This window comes from Trichomycterus rosablanca, chromosome 23 (assembly GCF_030014385.1).
Source record: "Trichomycterus rosablanca isolate fTriRos1 chromosome 23, fTriRos1.hap1, whole genome shotgun sequence".
NCBI lineage: Eukaryota > Metazoa > Chordata > Actinopteri > Siluriformes > Trichomycteridae > Trichomycterus > Trichomycterus rosablanca.
The window spans coordinates 12,821,647-12,836,028 of record NC_086010.1 but is presented as its reverse complement, the minus strand read 5'-3'; the positions used below and the strand labels follow the sequence as shown (position 1 = coordinate 12,836,028).

At 46.1% G+C, this 14,382-nt stretch overlaps 1 protein-coding gene and 3 non-coding genes across 4 annotated transcripts; 2 read left to right on the top strand and 2 right to left on the bottom strand.

The window, feature by feature from the left end:
• Window positions 1-432: 432 nt before the first annotated feature.
• On the bottom strand, window positions 433-506 carry trnan-guu (transfer RNA asparagine (anticodon GUU)). The gene has a single exon. It is a non-coding gene; the product is annotated as a tRNA-Asn (tRNA).
• A 646-nt stretch (window positions 507-1,152) lies between these two features.
• LOC134300790 (uncharacterized) lies at window positions 1,153-3,576 on the top strand. Its single transcript, XM_062985212.1, has 4 exons — window positions 1,153-1,226; window positions 1,560-2,361; window positions 2,416-2,702; window positions 2,745-3,576. Exons 1-4 carry the CDS (start codon window positions 1,153-1,155, stop codon window positions 3,574-3,576), a joined length of 1,995 nt encoding a protein of 664 aa, XP_062841282.1.
• A 5,886-nt stretch (window positions 3,577-9,462) lies between these two features.
• On the bottom strand, window positions 9,463-9,536 carry trnan-guu (transfer RNA asparagine (anticodon GUU)). The gene has a single exon. It is a non-coding gene; the product is annotated as a tRNA-Asn (tRNA).
• An 847-nt stretch (window positions 9,537-10,383) lies between these two features.
• trnak-cuu (transfer RNA lysine (anticodon CUU)) lies at window positions 10,384-10,456 on the top strand. Its single transcript has one exon. It is a non-coding gene; the product is annotated as a tRNA-Lys (tRNA).
• The last annotated feature ends 3,926 nt before the right edge of the window (window positions 10,457-14,382 follow it).

Genomic DNA, 14,382 nt, shown 5'->3' with positions numbered 1-14,382 from the left:
GCTTATATAAAATTTAGTTTTTTTTGTAAACTGTGAATTGGCTCTTAATCTGGCTGTGATGTTAGCGAATTAAACCTACATCGCTCTGGTGGTCTGACCGATGAACTGTCCGTTCTGGCATGCTGCGTAAGCCTGGCTAGCTCAGTCGGTAGAGCATGAGACCCTTAATCTCAGGGTCGTGGTTTGAGCCCCACGTTGGGCGAGTGCCTTCGTTTAATATCTACGGACACTAAAAATGCGTTTTTCCAGTTCGGACAGCTCTTCTTATGGAGTTATTCAGTGACTTATCAGGCTGGCATTGTACTTGTAGGACTACTGTTTACTGAATGCTTTTCAGTTACTTATTCCCACCATTCTGTGGGACTACACGTTGTTGTTTTGTCTCATATCCGTTTGATCAAAAGGCATGGAAAGATGGCATTAAAAGTCACTCGTCCCTGGGTGGGCTCGAACCACCAACCTTTCGGTTAACAGCCGAACGCGCTAACCGATTGCGCCACAGAGACCGGAGCTCAGCTGTTTCAGTGGACGGTAAACACGGGTCACATGACTTGCTAACGTTTACTTGCAGTTTTGCATTTAGTTCTTATTGCAGCCATGGTGAATTGTGAGGGCGGTGGTTAATAATAGAGGTGTGGGGGGCTCTAGATAGAAGTAGTACCTTTGTCGCCCGGCAGCTGCACCCTTCGGGGTGGATGGGCACACTGGTCCTCATCCATCTCCTAAATCTCTCACGTGTTGGCTCCAAGCGCCACACCCCGGGACACCGCCTCAGCTGGCGGGCTAAACCACGTGAGCGGGTGATGCCTACACTTCATCACTGGGCGTATGAACTTCCAAGTCGAAGCCACCGGCCAGGACGGAAGGGTTCTGCGGGACTCAATGGCCAAGTGTAAAAGACCTGGGCGTGTCACTTTAGTGGATCGCGGCTGTGGTCTACCAGCTATGGTTTGTAATAGCAGGGGAGGCAGGCCTCTTAGCCCAGGACAGCAACCAGCCTAGGAGAAGGCAACTCCGACACAAAACCTACAACCTGAGGATTTGCTCTCATCATCCCAGCCCGCTAGGCCATGGCGGATGAACCTCAGGTGTAAAGGGTGGGGCCAGTTCTGCGCACACTGCACCCTCCCTTAAAGCTCCATTGCACAAGGCATGAAGGGAAACTCCACGTCTTACCAAGTCCAAGTCCTGCAGCGAGGAGCAGGAGTGGGAGAGGAGCGAAAACGGTAGGTAAAAGATGTCACTGGCAGCCACAGTTCCAACCCCGCATGCAGGCGGCTCAGGATATTGGCCGTCTGAACGTTGACCTGGAGACAACAACGTCACCCAGCAGCACCCTGAGCGACCAAGCAGCCCTTTTTAGGGATAGCACTGCTTGGCTCACAAGAGGAGGGACCTAGAAAAGGTGGTCCAAACAAAGCTCGTCTCCTAAACCCTAGTTGACTTACCGCAGTCAACGGGCATCTTAAATGCGGTCGAAACACAGCCAGAGAGAAAAAGTATTCCTCATCCACCTCAAGAAGAAAAAAGAGTTTTAAGCTTGCTTGCTGGAACATCAGAACCGTGCAAGACTCGGCCGACAGCAACCGCCCAGAGCGTCGTTCTGCTCTAGTGGTACACGAGCTCCAGAGACTCGAAATTGACATTGCAGCTGTCAGCGAAGTCTGCTTTGCTGGAGAAGGCAGTCTAAAAGAACACGGCGCAGGATACACCCTCTACTGGTCAGGGAAAGCTGAAACAGAGAGACATCTCGCAGGCGTAGGATATATGATCAAAAACACCATCGCCTCCAAACTCGAGGAACTACCCAGGGGCCACTCGGATCGCATTATTTCCTTGCGCATTCCACTAGAAAACAAACAGCATGTCACTCTTATCAGCGTGTATGCCCCAACCCTCTTAGCAGAAAAATCAGACAAGGACAAGTTCTATAACAACATGCGCAGAGTCCTCCAGCAAGTCCCTGTGGATGAAAAGGTCGTCGTTCTTGGCGACTTCAATGCCAGAGTGGGTCGAGACTCAGAAGCCTGGAAAGGAATCCTTGGCAAACATGGTGTTGGTAGCTGCAATGACAACGGGCGCCTGCTGTTGGAGCTCTGTGCGGAACAGAAACTTGCCATCACCAACACCATCTTCCAGCAGAAAAACAGGTGGAAAACGACCTGGATGCATCCCCGGTCTAAACACTGGCACCTCATAGACTATGTTCTAGTGAGACAGAAAGACCTCAAGGATGTCCTGCAGACCAGGGTGATGCCCTGTGCCGAATGTCACACAGACCACAGACTCGTCCACTGCAAACTCAATCTCAAGTTTAAACATAAGCCAAAGAAAAGGGGCGTACAGCAGCGAAAGTTCAAAGTCAGCAGCTTTCAAACTGCCGAAATGAGAGCTGAATTCCAAGCATACTTGTAGACCAAGCTGGAAGACACTGACCTTACCAATGATACTCCTTTAGATGAACACTGGAAACACATCAAAAACTCTGTTCTACAAGCCTCCAAGGACATCTTAGGATACACAACCAGGAAAAATCAGGACTGGTTTGATGGAAACAACCACACAATCCAAGACTTATTGGCGAAGAAGAGGGCAGCTCACCAGGCCCACCTTGCCCAACCAGCCTGCCAAGTAAAGAAAGCAGCCTTTCGCCTCACCTGCAGCAACCTCCAGCGCACACTTAGAGAGATCAAGAACCAGTGGTGAATCTCTCTCGCAGTGAGGACCCAGCTGTGCGCAGACAGGGGGGACTACAAGGGCTTCTTTGAAGACCTGAAGGCCGTGTACGGACCTTCCTTTCAAGTCCAAAGTCCACTGCGCAGCGCAGATGGCAAGGACCTTTTCACAGACAAGGCGACCATCCTGAACCGCTGGTCTGAACACTTCAAGGCCCTCTTCAGCGCCAATCGCACAGTGCAGGTCGCAGCCCTGGAAAGCATACCACAACAGCCAATTAAGGCCGACCTGGATGTAGCATCTTCTTTGGAGGAAACCGCTAAAGCTATAGAACAGCTGAAAACTGGCAAGGCAGCGGGCATCGACGGCTTTCCATCAGAGATCTGGAAACACGGCAGCCCAGCACTACTTTCCAAACTCCATAAGAACAAGGGAGTAAAGTCTGACTGCTCAAACTATAGGGGTATCACCTTGCTCTCCATTGCAGGCAAAATCTTGGCCAGAATCCTCCTCAACAGGTTGGTCTCTGTTGCCGAAGAACACTTGCCAGAAAGCCAGTGCGGCTTTAGAGCCAATAGAGGCACGGCAGATATGGTGTTTGTCCTCAGACAACTCCAGGAGAAGTGTCGGGAGCAGAATAAGGGCCTGTATGTGACAGGCGTGGACCTGACCAAAGCGTTTGATACCGTGAGCAGGCAAGGTCTCTGGCAGATCATGGACTGTTTGGGCTGTCCCCCAAAGACCCTGACTATGGCCATCCAACTTCATGAAAATCAAGTGGGAAACAACAATGAGCTTTCCGAGCCCTTTCCCATTATGAATGGTGTCAAACAAGGCTTTGTCCTTGCACTGATGCTGTTTACCATCTTCTTCAGCATGATGCTGCACCAGGCACTATGAGATCTGGACGAAAACGATGGAATTTACATCCGCTATCGCACCAATGGCTTCAGGCATTCAACCTGAGACTCCTGCTGGCCCACACCAAGTCGACGGAGCTGCTGATTCGCGAACTCCTATTCGCTGATGACGCTGCTCTCATCGCCCACACAGAATGTGCCATGCAGCGCCTTGTGACCTGCTTTGCTGAGTGCAGCACTTCACTTACCTTGGCTGCGCCATCTCCTCCGATGCCACAATCGACAAGGAGATTGACAGTAGGCTGGCTAAAGCAAACAGCGCCTTTGGTAGGCTTTACAAGAGGGTGTGGAGCAGCAGGGACCTAAAGAAAGGCACCAAAGTCAGAGTTTACCAAGCGGTGGTACTTTCAACACTACTCTATGGCTCGGAGTCGTGGGTCACCTATCAGCGACACTTGCGACTTCTGGAGCGTTTCCATCAACGGTGTCTCCACTCTATTCTAAACACTCACTGGAGTGAATTTGTCACCAACGTCGAGGTTCTCAAGAAGGCAGAGATCACCAGTGTAGGGACCATGCTCCTCAAGGCTCGGCTTTGTTGGGCAGGCCACCAAAGGTCGTGCTGTATGGCGTGCTGTCTTCTGGTCGGAGCAACAGAGGGGCCCCAAAGAAGCGTTATAAGGACCTCCTCAAGTCCTCCCTTATCGCCTCTAACATCAGCCCTTCCCACTGGTCCCTTTTAGCCGCAGACTGGGTAGCTGGCGGAGGACAGTTCATTCAGCCGTCCAGTCCTTTGAGGATGCCCGAAGAGCTGGCCTGGAAGAGAAAAGGAGCAAACGAAAGAACAGGACCATCAGCTCCCCTGACCCCACCCGGATCTTTGTCTGCAGACACTGTGGCAAAACCTGCCTATCTCGGATAGGCCTATTCAGCCATCAGCATGCCTGCGGTAGACGTGGTCCCCCCCCCCCCATAAATCTTCATCTACGAAGACAGGCCAAGAAGGAGGTTAATAATATCTAAGCGTATATTCTGTTTACGTCTGTACTGCAGCTTGTTTACCGTTGTTCTTAAAGATACTCTTTTGGCTGCCGCTCTGCTTGGCATTAAAAGCGTTTTAGCAATTGAGAAGGCTTGTGCTGCCCTCTAGAGATAAATGGCTAGTTTCAGTCTCTGGCCGGCAGTGCTGGGATGGGATGGGTGTCGAGACAGCTGTGGGCAGTGTCCCCCTAGATTTTTTTGCCAGTTAAATTCCGCATTGATTACAAAATACTTTTACTAACTTATAAAGCGCTACATGGTCTGGCTCCACAGTATCTGAGTGAACTTATTAATCACTACAACCCAGCGCGTCCACTTCGCTCACAAGATGCAGGGTTACTTATAGTTTCTAGACTTAAAAAGATCATGGCTGGTGGAAGAGCATTTTCTTACAAAGCTCTACAACTTTGGAATAATCTTCCTGCCTCTGTTCGGGATTCGGACACAGTCTCAATGTTTAAGTCTAGACTGAAAACATGTTTATTTACTCAGGCTTTTGATTAGTATAGACAAAGGCGCAGAGCTTGGGGGTTCTTGGTCATAGAAACTTGTGGTGATCAGGGATGTTGGGTTGCTGTCGTTCTGCCTCTCTTGTCCGATCACTCAGGTTTGATGACGGTGGGGAGATGGGCACTGATGTCCTATGAAAGCCTTCATGATCTTGTTACCTGCTCGCTCTCCCTTTTAGTTATGCTGTAATAATTAGGGCTGCCGGAGTCTAAAACTCTCTGTAAAACTGTTTTACTCAACTAGCATTGTACATTATTAACTACATTCTCTGTTGTTTTACCCCGAGGGCATTCTGATGGAAACCTGTTTACCCGCCAAGGTTAAGGATTGAAGTCGAGACAGCCGTGACAACGATGCTGCTCCTGCCGGATGTGACGGGTCTGGCATAATTGCACCAAGAATGACAAGAACTCACTACAGACTTTATTGAAGACTAGACCGAATAATAACTCTATTATTATTATTTATTTATTTATTTATTTATTGCCAGTTATAACTTTTTGTTCATTTAATTCTGTGTTTAAATGATTTGTGTAAATCCTACTTATTTAAAGTATCCTCCAGGCCACCCAAGAAGGATGGACCCTGCTGAGTCTGGTTCCTCTCAAGCTTTCTTCCTGTAATTTTCAGGGAGTTTTTCCTTGCCGCAGTCGCCCTCGGCTTGCTCAACAGGGATTTTTGTATCTGTTGGTCCTGGATTTTGTAAAGTTGCTTTGAGACAATGTCTATTGTAAAAAGCGCTATATAAATAAAGTTGACTTGACTTGACTAGATTTTCTCTCTGCGCCCCAAGCACAAAGCAAGCGAATGCTATTTTTCTTTAACCTATGTCACTGTCTGTGAATCAATACCCAAAAAAGCCTTTTAGTTGTTCAGGGTAAAGTTTTTACTTGACTTATTTCTGACTGCCTCTGTGAGTGATGGAAAGACTGCTGGACCGCAGCCTGCAGCTCGACAGACAGTTTTTAAGCTATGTTGTGCCACAGAGACCTACTGCGCTTATTGTAAGGAAAATATATCAGACTTCATATCAACCTTACGTTCTTAAGAAGACCAGGTTGTACACAGTACAAGCCTGCTCGACGGAAAGGCTCAAGTTTTCAGTCATAAAATAATGTATTGTGTGAACTTTGTCGACTGAATGTAGGATTTGTACATGTAGATTTTGGATTTTAGGAAGCTGAGATACTGTTAATATTTATATTTTCCCCAATTGAACTAAAAACACAATTTGAATTGATGTCTTAATTGTTCATTAAGACTGTTCATTAAGACTGTAAGAGTGTTATTACCATCAAGCAAATGTAAAGTATATTTTTATATGAAGACCACCTGTTTCCAGATAAAATACACTAAGGTTTAAAGCATAATTGGAAGGGCATCGGCTCGCTACAAAACAAACACCCAGAAGCGTTGTATGTAGTGGCAGGGGCCATGTTCCACCAGCACGTTAACGTTGCCACTCGGGGCGAAAACACTTTAGACAAAGTGTTTACAAACAGAAGAGGAGCGTACAGAGCAGCGCCCCGCCCCCACCTCGGAGCCTCGGATCACATCTCTCTCTTGCTCGCTCCTGCATACTGCCCAGTGTCAAGAAGCAGAAATTCTGTAACAAAGACCATCTGTGTGTGGCCGGAAGGTGCTGTGTCCAGGCTACAGGACTGCTTCGAGACCACAGACTGGCAGATCTTCAGGGAGGCTGCGACATCAGAGAGCAACGTGGATTTAGAGGAGTACACATCATCTGTTCTGGGTTACATCAGGACGTGCATGGAGAATGTGACCACCTCTAAGACCATAACCATCCAGCAGAACCAGAAACCTTGGCTGAATGCAGAGGTTCGCTCCCTGCTGAGGACCCATGATGCTGCATTCAGGGATGGTGATGCAGCAGCACTTAGAGCAGCCAGAAGAAACTTGACGGTGGGCATAAAGAAGATCCAGGACCACTTCAACTCGAATGACCCAAAGAGCATGTGGAAGGGTATTAGATGTATCACGGACTACAAGAAGAATGATGCACAATGCCCTGAGGACCCAGATCTCCCCGACACCTTAAACACCTTTTACGCTCGCTTTGAAGTCTCCAACACCACCTCCCCCTCCCGGATCACCCCCTCCCCGGACGAGCCCCTATCTATTAGCATAACAACAGCAGAGGTGAGAAGAACATTGCAGAAGGTCAACCCCTGGAAGGCCCCTGGCCCTGATGGGATCCCAGGTAGAGTTCTGAGAGACTGTGCACACCAGCTGTCTGAGGTCCTGACGGACATATTTAATATCTCACTGTCCCAGGCTAGAGTTCCATCATGCCTCAAGACATCCACAATCATCCCCGTACCTAAGTCCTCTTCAGCATCGTGCCTTAACGATTATCGCCCTGTTGCACTTACTCCTGTCATCATGAAGTGCTTCGAGAGGTTGGTGTCGAGGCATCTGAAACAGACTATTGATGTAGCGGGGGATTTGCACCAGTACGCATACAGACGTAACCGGTCCACAGCTGATGCCATCGCTGCTATAACTCATCAGGCCCTCACCCACCTGGAGAATAAGGTCTCCTACGTGAGACTGCTGTTTCTGGATTTCAGTTCTGCATTTAATACCATCATCCCGCAGAAACTGGTGTCCAAGCTGAAATCACTGGGAATTTCCTCATCCCTGTGCAACTGGGTCCTGGATTTCCTGACCTGCAGGCCACAAAGTGTCAGGATCAACAACAACACATCCTCCACTATTATCCTGAACACCGGCTCCCCCCAGGGATGTGTGCTTAGCCCACTGTTGTTCACTCTGATGACCCACGACTGCAAAGCTCAATTTAAGAACAACCTCGTGGTTAAGTTCGCAGACGACACAGTGGTGGCCGGACTCATCACTCACGGAGACGAGTCGGCATACAGGCGGGAGGTAGAGGACCTGACATGGTGGTGTAGGGAAAACAACCTCATCCTCAACGTCCAGAAGACCAAGGAGATGGTTGTGGATTTCCGCAGGTCTGGCACGCCCCCCCCCCCTTCCTTCTACATCGATGGTGCAGCTGTGGAGATGGTCCCCTCTGTCAGGTACCTCGGGGTACACCTGACCGACACACTCACCTGGCGCACCAACACCACAGCTGTCACAAAAAAAGCCAACCAACGCTTGTATTTCCTGAGGAAGCTGAGGAGGGCAGGTCTTCACACAGACATCCTCAGGTCCTTCTACAGCTGTGTGGTGGAGAGCACCCTGACCACCTGCCTCACTGTGTGGTAATCTGGCTGCACTGTGGCAGAGAAGGAGGCGCTGCAGAGAGTGGTTAAGTCTGCACAGAGGACAATCGGTTGCAGCCTACCACCCATCAGTGACATTTACACAACCAGATGTAGGGAAAGAGCCACCTGCATCCTCCGTGACCCCACCCACCCCACACATGGACTTTTCACCCCCCTTCCCTCCGGAAGGAGGCTGCGCTGCATCCAGGTAAAAACATCTAGACTGAAAAACAGCTTCTACCCGGATGCAGTCAGACTGTTGAACTCTTCTACTCCCCATATACTGAACATCTTATCAACACAATCTACCATACTGGACACAACTGGCACACTGTCACTTTGACAATCTTGGGATTGTTGCTGCTTGTTTTTGCTGCTACACCTTTGCAATCATGCACTTTAGTAAACATAAGCTGCTGCAGTTGTTGTGCAATACTTGTAAATACTTTGTACTTGTACTCTTTTTAGTTTCTCAGTTTGTTCTACATTTTTATTACTTATCTTAGTTTATTCTACAGTATATTATTCTATATTTTATTCTATTTTATTTTCTTCATGTCACACACACCGAGACCTCGGAAACTGTATTTCGTTCTATCATGTACGTGGTTGAATGACAATAAAGCTGAGTCTGAGTTATTTAATCGTGTGGTAGTTTAAAAGAGACAGCAAGTCTATGTCTGTTTCTGTTGCTTATTGAATTTTGTTTGTTTGTAAACTGTGAATTGGCTCTTAATCTGGCTGTGATGTTAGCGAATTAAACGTACATTGCTCTGGTGGTCTGACCGATGAACTGTCCGTTCTGGCATATTGCATAAGCCTGGCTAGCTCAGTCAGTAGAGCATGAGACTCTTAATCTCAGGGTCGTGGGTTCGAGCCCCATGTTGGGTGAGTGCCTTCATTTAACATCTACGGACACTAAAAATTTGTTCTTCCAGTTCGGACAGCTCTTGTTATGGAGTTCTTCAGTGACTTATCAGGCTGGCATTGTACTTGTAGGACTATTGTTTACTGAATGCTTTTCAGTTACTTATTCTCACCATTCTGTGGCACTACACGTTGTTGTTTTGTCTCATATCCGTTTGATCAAAAGGCATGGAAAGACGGCATTAAAAGTCACTCGTCCCTGGGTGGGCTCGAACCACCAACCTTTCGGTTAACAGCCGAACGCGCTAACCGATTGCGCCACAGAGACCTGAGCGCAGCTGTTTCAGTGGACGGTAAACACGGGTCACATGACTTGCTAACGTTTACTTGCAGTTTTGCATTTAATTCTTATTGCGGCCACGGTGAATTGTGAGGGCGGTGGTTAATAATATCTAAGTGTATATTCTGTTTACGGCTGTACTGCAGCTTGTTTACCGTTGTTCTTTAAAATACTCTTTTAGCTGCCGCTCTGCTTGGCATTAAAAGCGTTTTAGCAATTGAGAAGGCTTGTGCTGCCCTCTAGAGATAAATGGCTAGTTTCAGTCTCTGGCCGGCAGTGCTGGGATGGGATGGGTGTCGAGACAGCTGTGGGCAGTGTCCCCCTAGATTTTCTCTCTGCGCCCCAAGCACAAAGCGAGCGAATGCTATTTTTCTTTACAAGCCTGCTCGACGGAAATGCTCAAAATGTCAAGTTTTCAGTCATAAAATAATGTAATGTGTGAACTTTGTCGACTGAATGTAGGATTTGTACGTGCATATTTTGGATTTTAGGAAGCTGAGATACTGTTAATATTTATATTTTCCCCAATTGAACTAAAAACACAATTTGAATTGATGTCTTAATTCTTCATTAAGACTTAACTAAGAGTGTTATTACCATCAAGCAAATGTAAAGCATATTTTTATATGAAGACCATCTGTTTCCAGATAACATACACCAAGGTTTAAAGCATAATTGGAAGTGTTATTTAATCGTGTGGTAGTTTAAAAGAGACAGCAAGTCTATGTCTGTTTCTGTTGCTTATATTTAATTTTGTTTGTTTGTAAACTGTGAATTGGTTCTTAATCTGGCTGTGATGTTAGGGAATTAAACCTACATCTAGCATGTTGCGTAAGCCCGGCTAGCTCAGTCGGTAGAGCATGAGACTCTTAATCTCAGGGTCGTGGGTTCGAGCCCCACGTTGGGCTAGTGCCTTCTTTTAACATCTACGGACACTAAAAATGTGTTCTTCCAGTTCGGACAGCTCTTGTTATGGAGTTCTTCAGTGACTTATCAGGCTGTCATTGTACTTGTAGGACTATTGTTTACTGAATGCTTTTTAGTTACTTATTCCCACCATTCTGTGGGACTACACGTTGTTGTTTTGTCTCATATCTGTTTGATCAAAAGGCATGGAAAGACGGCATTAAAAGTCACTCGTCCCTGGGTGGGCTCGAACCTCTAGAAAAAACTCCAGATTTTAAAAGATCAAGCGTGATCTGTGCAGCGATGTGACGACTTTGAAAGTCGTGTAATGTTTCGAAACGTAAGGCACGTTTCGAAACACTAAATCTGAACTGAGTCTGGCTGCGGACATGGAGGATCTGTGTGTGCGCACTGTGCGGGTGTCTGAATGACGTCACATACACGCTCCGCCATATGTTCAGCCTTGACCGGACATTCTCGAGCTCGGCATTTTAAAATTTTGCTTAAACGACTTGAACGAATCTGACTGACCATCACTACTCATAACCCTTTTGTTTGAAGTTGACCATAATGCAAAAAACCTCCCAGAATGCATTGCAACAGTGGCCGCATTGCAACAAAATGTCTTCTTTAAAAATACTCATATAAGAAAAATAAAATATAATAAGGTAAATATCGAAGGTTTTCTAATTTATTTAATTAATTTACTTCAATGTTTGCCAAAAGATATAATTTTACTTACCGTCATTAGGTCAGTTTTCAGTATTTCCTTATTTAAATATGACTGATAGAGCCTTGCTGTTGGTTGGTCCGATGGTAGTGGATAGTTAACAAACGATTGCAACAATCAGTTACAGATTCCAAGACTCTCTCTCTCCTTTCCCACTGCCGGATTTGACCAGCTTTTAACTATATACAGTAAAATAAAATATTTTGCCACGTGTTTCATGAATTGTTTCCGAAATGTTTTTTTTTTTATCAACCACTTTAGCTTGATCAAGGTCACGACAGGTGAACACTGATCTCAAGCTAGGAATTTCCTGGACAGGGTGCCAATCCATCACAGGGCTTTGACCAAAAAGGTCAGACTGTATTTAGAGTTTCATCCTTTTCATCAGACAATTAATTTAGTAAATCTCTATTTGACTATTATAAATATGGCCATACCAAATACTAACCACTGAATAAAGTTCATGAATGCATGTAAATTTCAAGACTCAATGTTTCAATGTTTCAAATATGAAGAAAAATGCAAAGAAGAAGCAATTTTAGTATGGGATTCCAACTTTTGGCTCACATTGTTTAACAATTTCAGACCTTTATTTTGGGGGAAAAAACAAGGCTTTTGGCTTGTGAAAGGAAGTTGACATCGTGATTGTTACAGGTAGAATTTCTGTGGTAGGCACGATTAGGTTGATACAGGTTACCTGTTATATTTGTTATTGGGAATGACATTTGTCGGCCAGTAAGTGAATTTTTGTATCTGGAGATATTTCTTTTTTAATCAGTGGTCAGTATATATATATATATATATATATATATACAGTGTATCACAAAAGTGAGTACACCCCTCACATTTCTGCTAATATTTTATTATATCTTTTCATGGGACAACACTATAGAAATAAAACTTGGATATAACTTAGAGTAGTCAGTGTACAACTTGTATAGCAGTGTAGATTTACTGTCTTCTGAAAATAACTCAACACACAGCCATTAATGTCTAAATGGCTGGCAACATAAGTGAGTACACCCCACAGTGAACATGTCCAAATTGTGCCCAAAGTGTCAATATTTTGTGTGACCACCATTATTATCCAGCACTGCCTTAACCCTCCTGGGCATGGAATTCACCAGAGCTGCACAGGTTGCTACTGGAATCCTCTTCCACTCCTCCATGATGACATCACGGAGCTGGTGGATGTTAGACACCTTGAACTCCTCCACCTTCCACTTGAGGATGCGCCACAGGTGCTCAATTGGGTTTAGTCCATCACCTTTATTACCTCTATCATCAGTTTTCGAAGGGAGGGGATCATGCTCTGCTTCAGAATGTCACAGTACATGTTGGAATTCATGTTTCCCTCAACGAACTGCAGCTCCCCAGTGCCAGCAACACTCATGCAGCCCAAGACCATGATGCTACCACCACCATGCTTGACTGTAGGCAAGATACAGTTGTCTTGGTACTTCTCACCAGGGCGCCGCCACACATGCTGGACACCATCTGAGCCAAACAAGTTTATCTTGGTCTCGTCAGACCACAGGGCATTCCAGTAATCCATGTTCTTGGACTGCTTGTCTTCAGCAAACTGTTTGCGGGCTTTCTTGTGCGTCAGCTTCCTTCTGGGATGACGACCATGCAGACCGAGTTGATGCAGTGTGCGGCGTATGGTCTGAGCACTGACAGGCTGACCTCCCACGTCTTCAACCTCTGCAGCAATGCTGGCAGCACTCATGTGTCTATTTTTTAAAGCCAACCTCTGGATATGACACCGAACACGTGGACTCAACTTCTTTGGTCGACCCTGGCGAAGCCTGTTCCGAGAGGAACCTGTCCTGGAAAACCGCTGTATGACCTTGGCCACCATGCTGTAGCTCAGTTTCAGGGTGTTAGCAATCTTCTTATAGCCCAGGCCATCTTTGTGGAGAGCAACAATTCTATTTCTCACATCCTCAGAGAGTTCTTTGCCATGAGGTGCCATGTTGAATATCCAGTGGCCAGTATGAGAGAATTGTACCCAAAACACCAAATTTAACAGCCCTGCTCCCCATTTACACCTGGGACCTTGACACATGACACCAGGGAGGGACAACGACACATTTGGGCACAATTTGGACATGTTCACTGTGGGGTGTACTCACTTATGTTGCCAGCTATTTAGACATTAATGGCTGTGTGTTGAGTTATCTTCAGAAGACAGTAAATCTACACTGCTATACAAGCTGTACACTGACTACTCTAAGTTATATCCAAGTTTCATGTCTATAGTGTTGTCCCATGAAAAGATATAATGAAATATTTGCAGAAATGTGAGGGGTGTACTCACTTTTGTGATACACTGTATATATATATATATATATATAGTATATATATATATACACTGACCAGGCACGTGTGAAGGCTGGCCTGTGTCCAACAGACAAGCTACTGTAGCTGAAATTGCTAAAGAAGTTAATGCTGGTTCTGATAGAAAGGTGTCAAAATACACAGTGCATCACAGTTTTTTGCATTTGGGGCTGCATAGCCGCAGATCAATCAGGGTGCCCATGCTGACCCCTGTCCACCGCTGAAAGCACTAACAATGGGCACGTGAGCATCGGAACTGGACCACTGGGCAATGGAAGAAGGTGGCCTGGTCTGATGAATTACGTTTTCTTTTACATCACGTGGATGGCCGGGTGTGTATCGCTTACCTGAGAAATACATGGCACCAGGATGCACTATGGGAAGAATGCAAGCTGGCAGAGGCAGTGTGATGCTTTGGGCAATATTCTGCTGGGAAACCTTGGGTCCTGCCATCCATGTGGATGTTACTTACAGTGTATCACAAAAGTGAGTACACCCCTCACATTTCTGCAGATATTTAAGTATATCTTTTCATGGGACAACACTGACAAAATGACACTTTGACACAATGAAAAGTAGTCTGTGTGCAGCTTATATAACAGTGTAAATTTATTCTTCCCTCAAAATAACTCAATATACAGCCATTAATGTCTAAACCACCGGCAACAAAAGTGAGTACACCCCTTAGTGAAAGTTCCTGAAGTGTCAATATTTTGTGTGGCCACCATTATTTCCCAGAACTGCCTTAACTCTCCTGGGCATGGAGTTTACCAGAGCTTCACAGGTTGCCACTGGAATGCTTTTCCACTCCTCCATGACGACATCACGGAGCTGGCGGATATTCGAGACTTTGCGCTC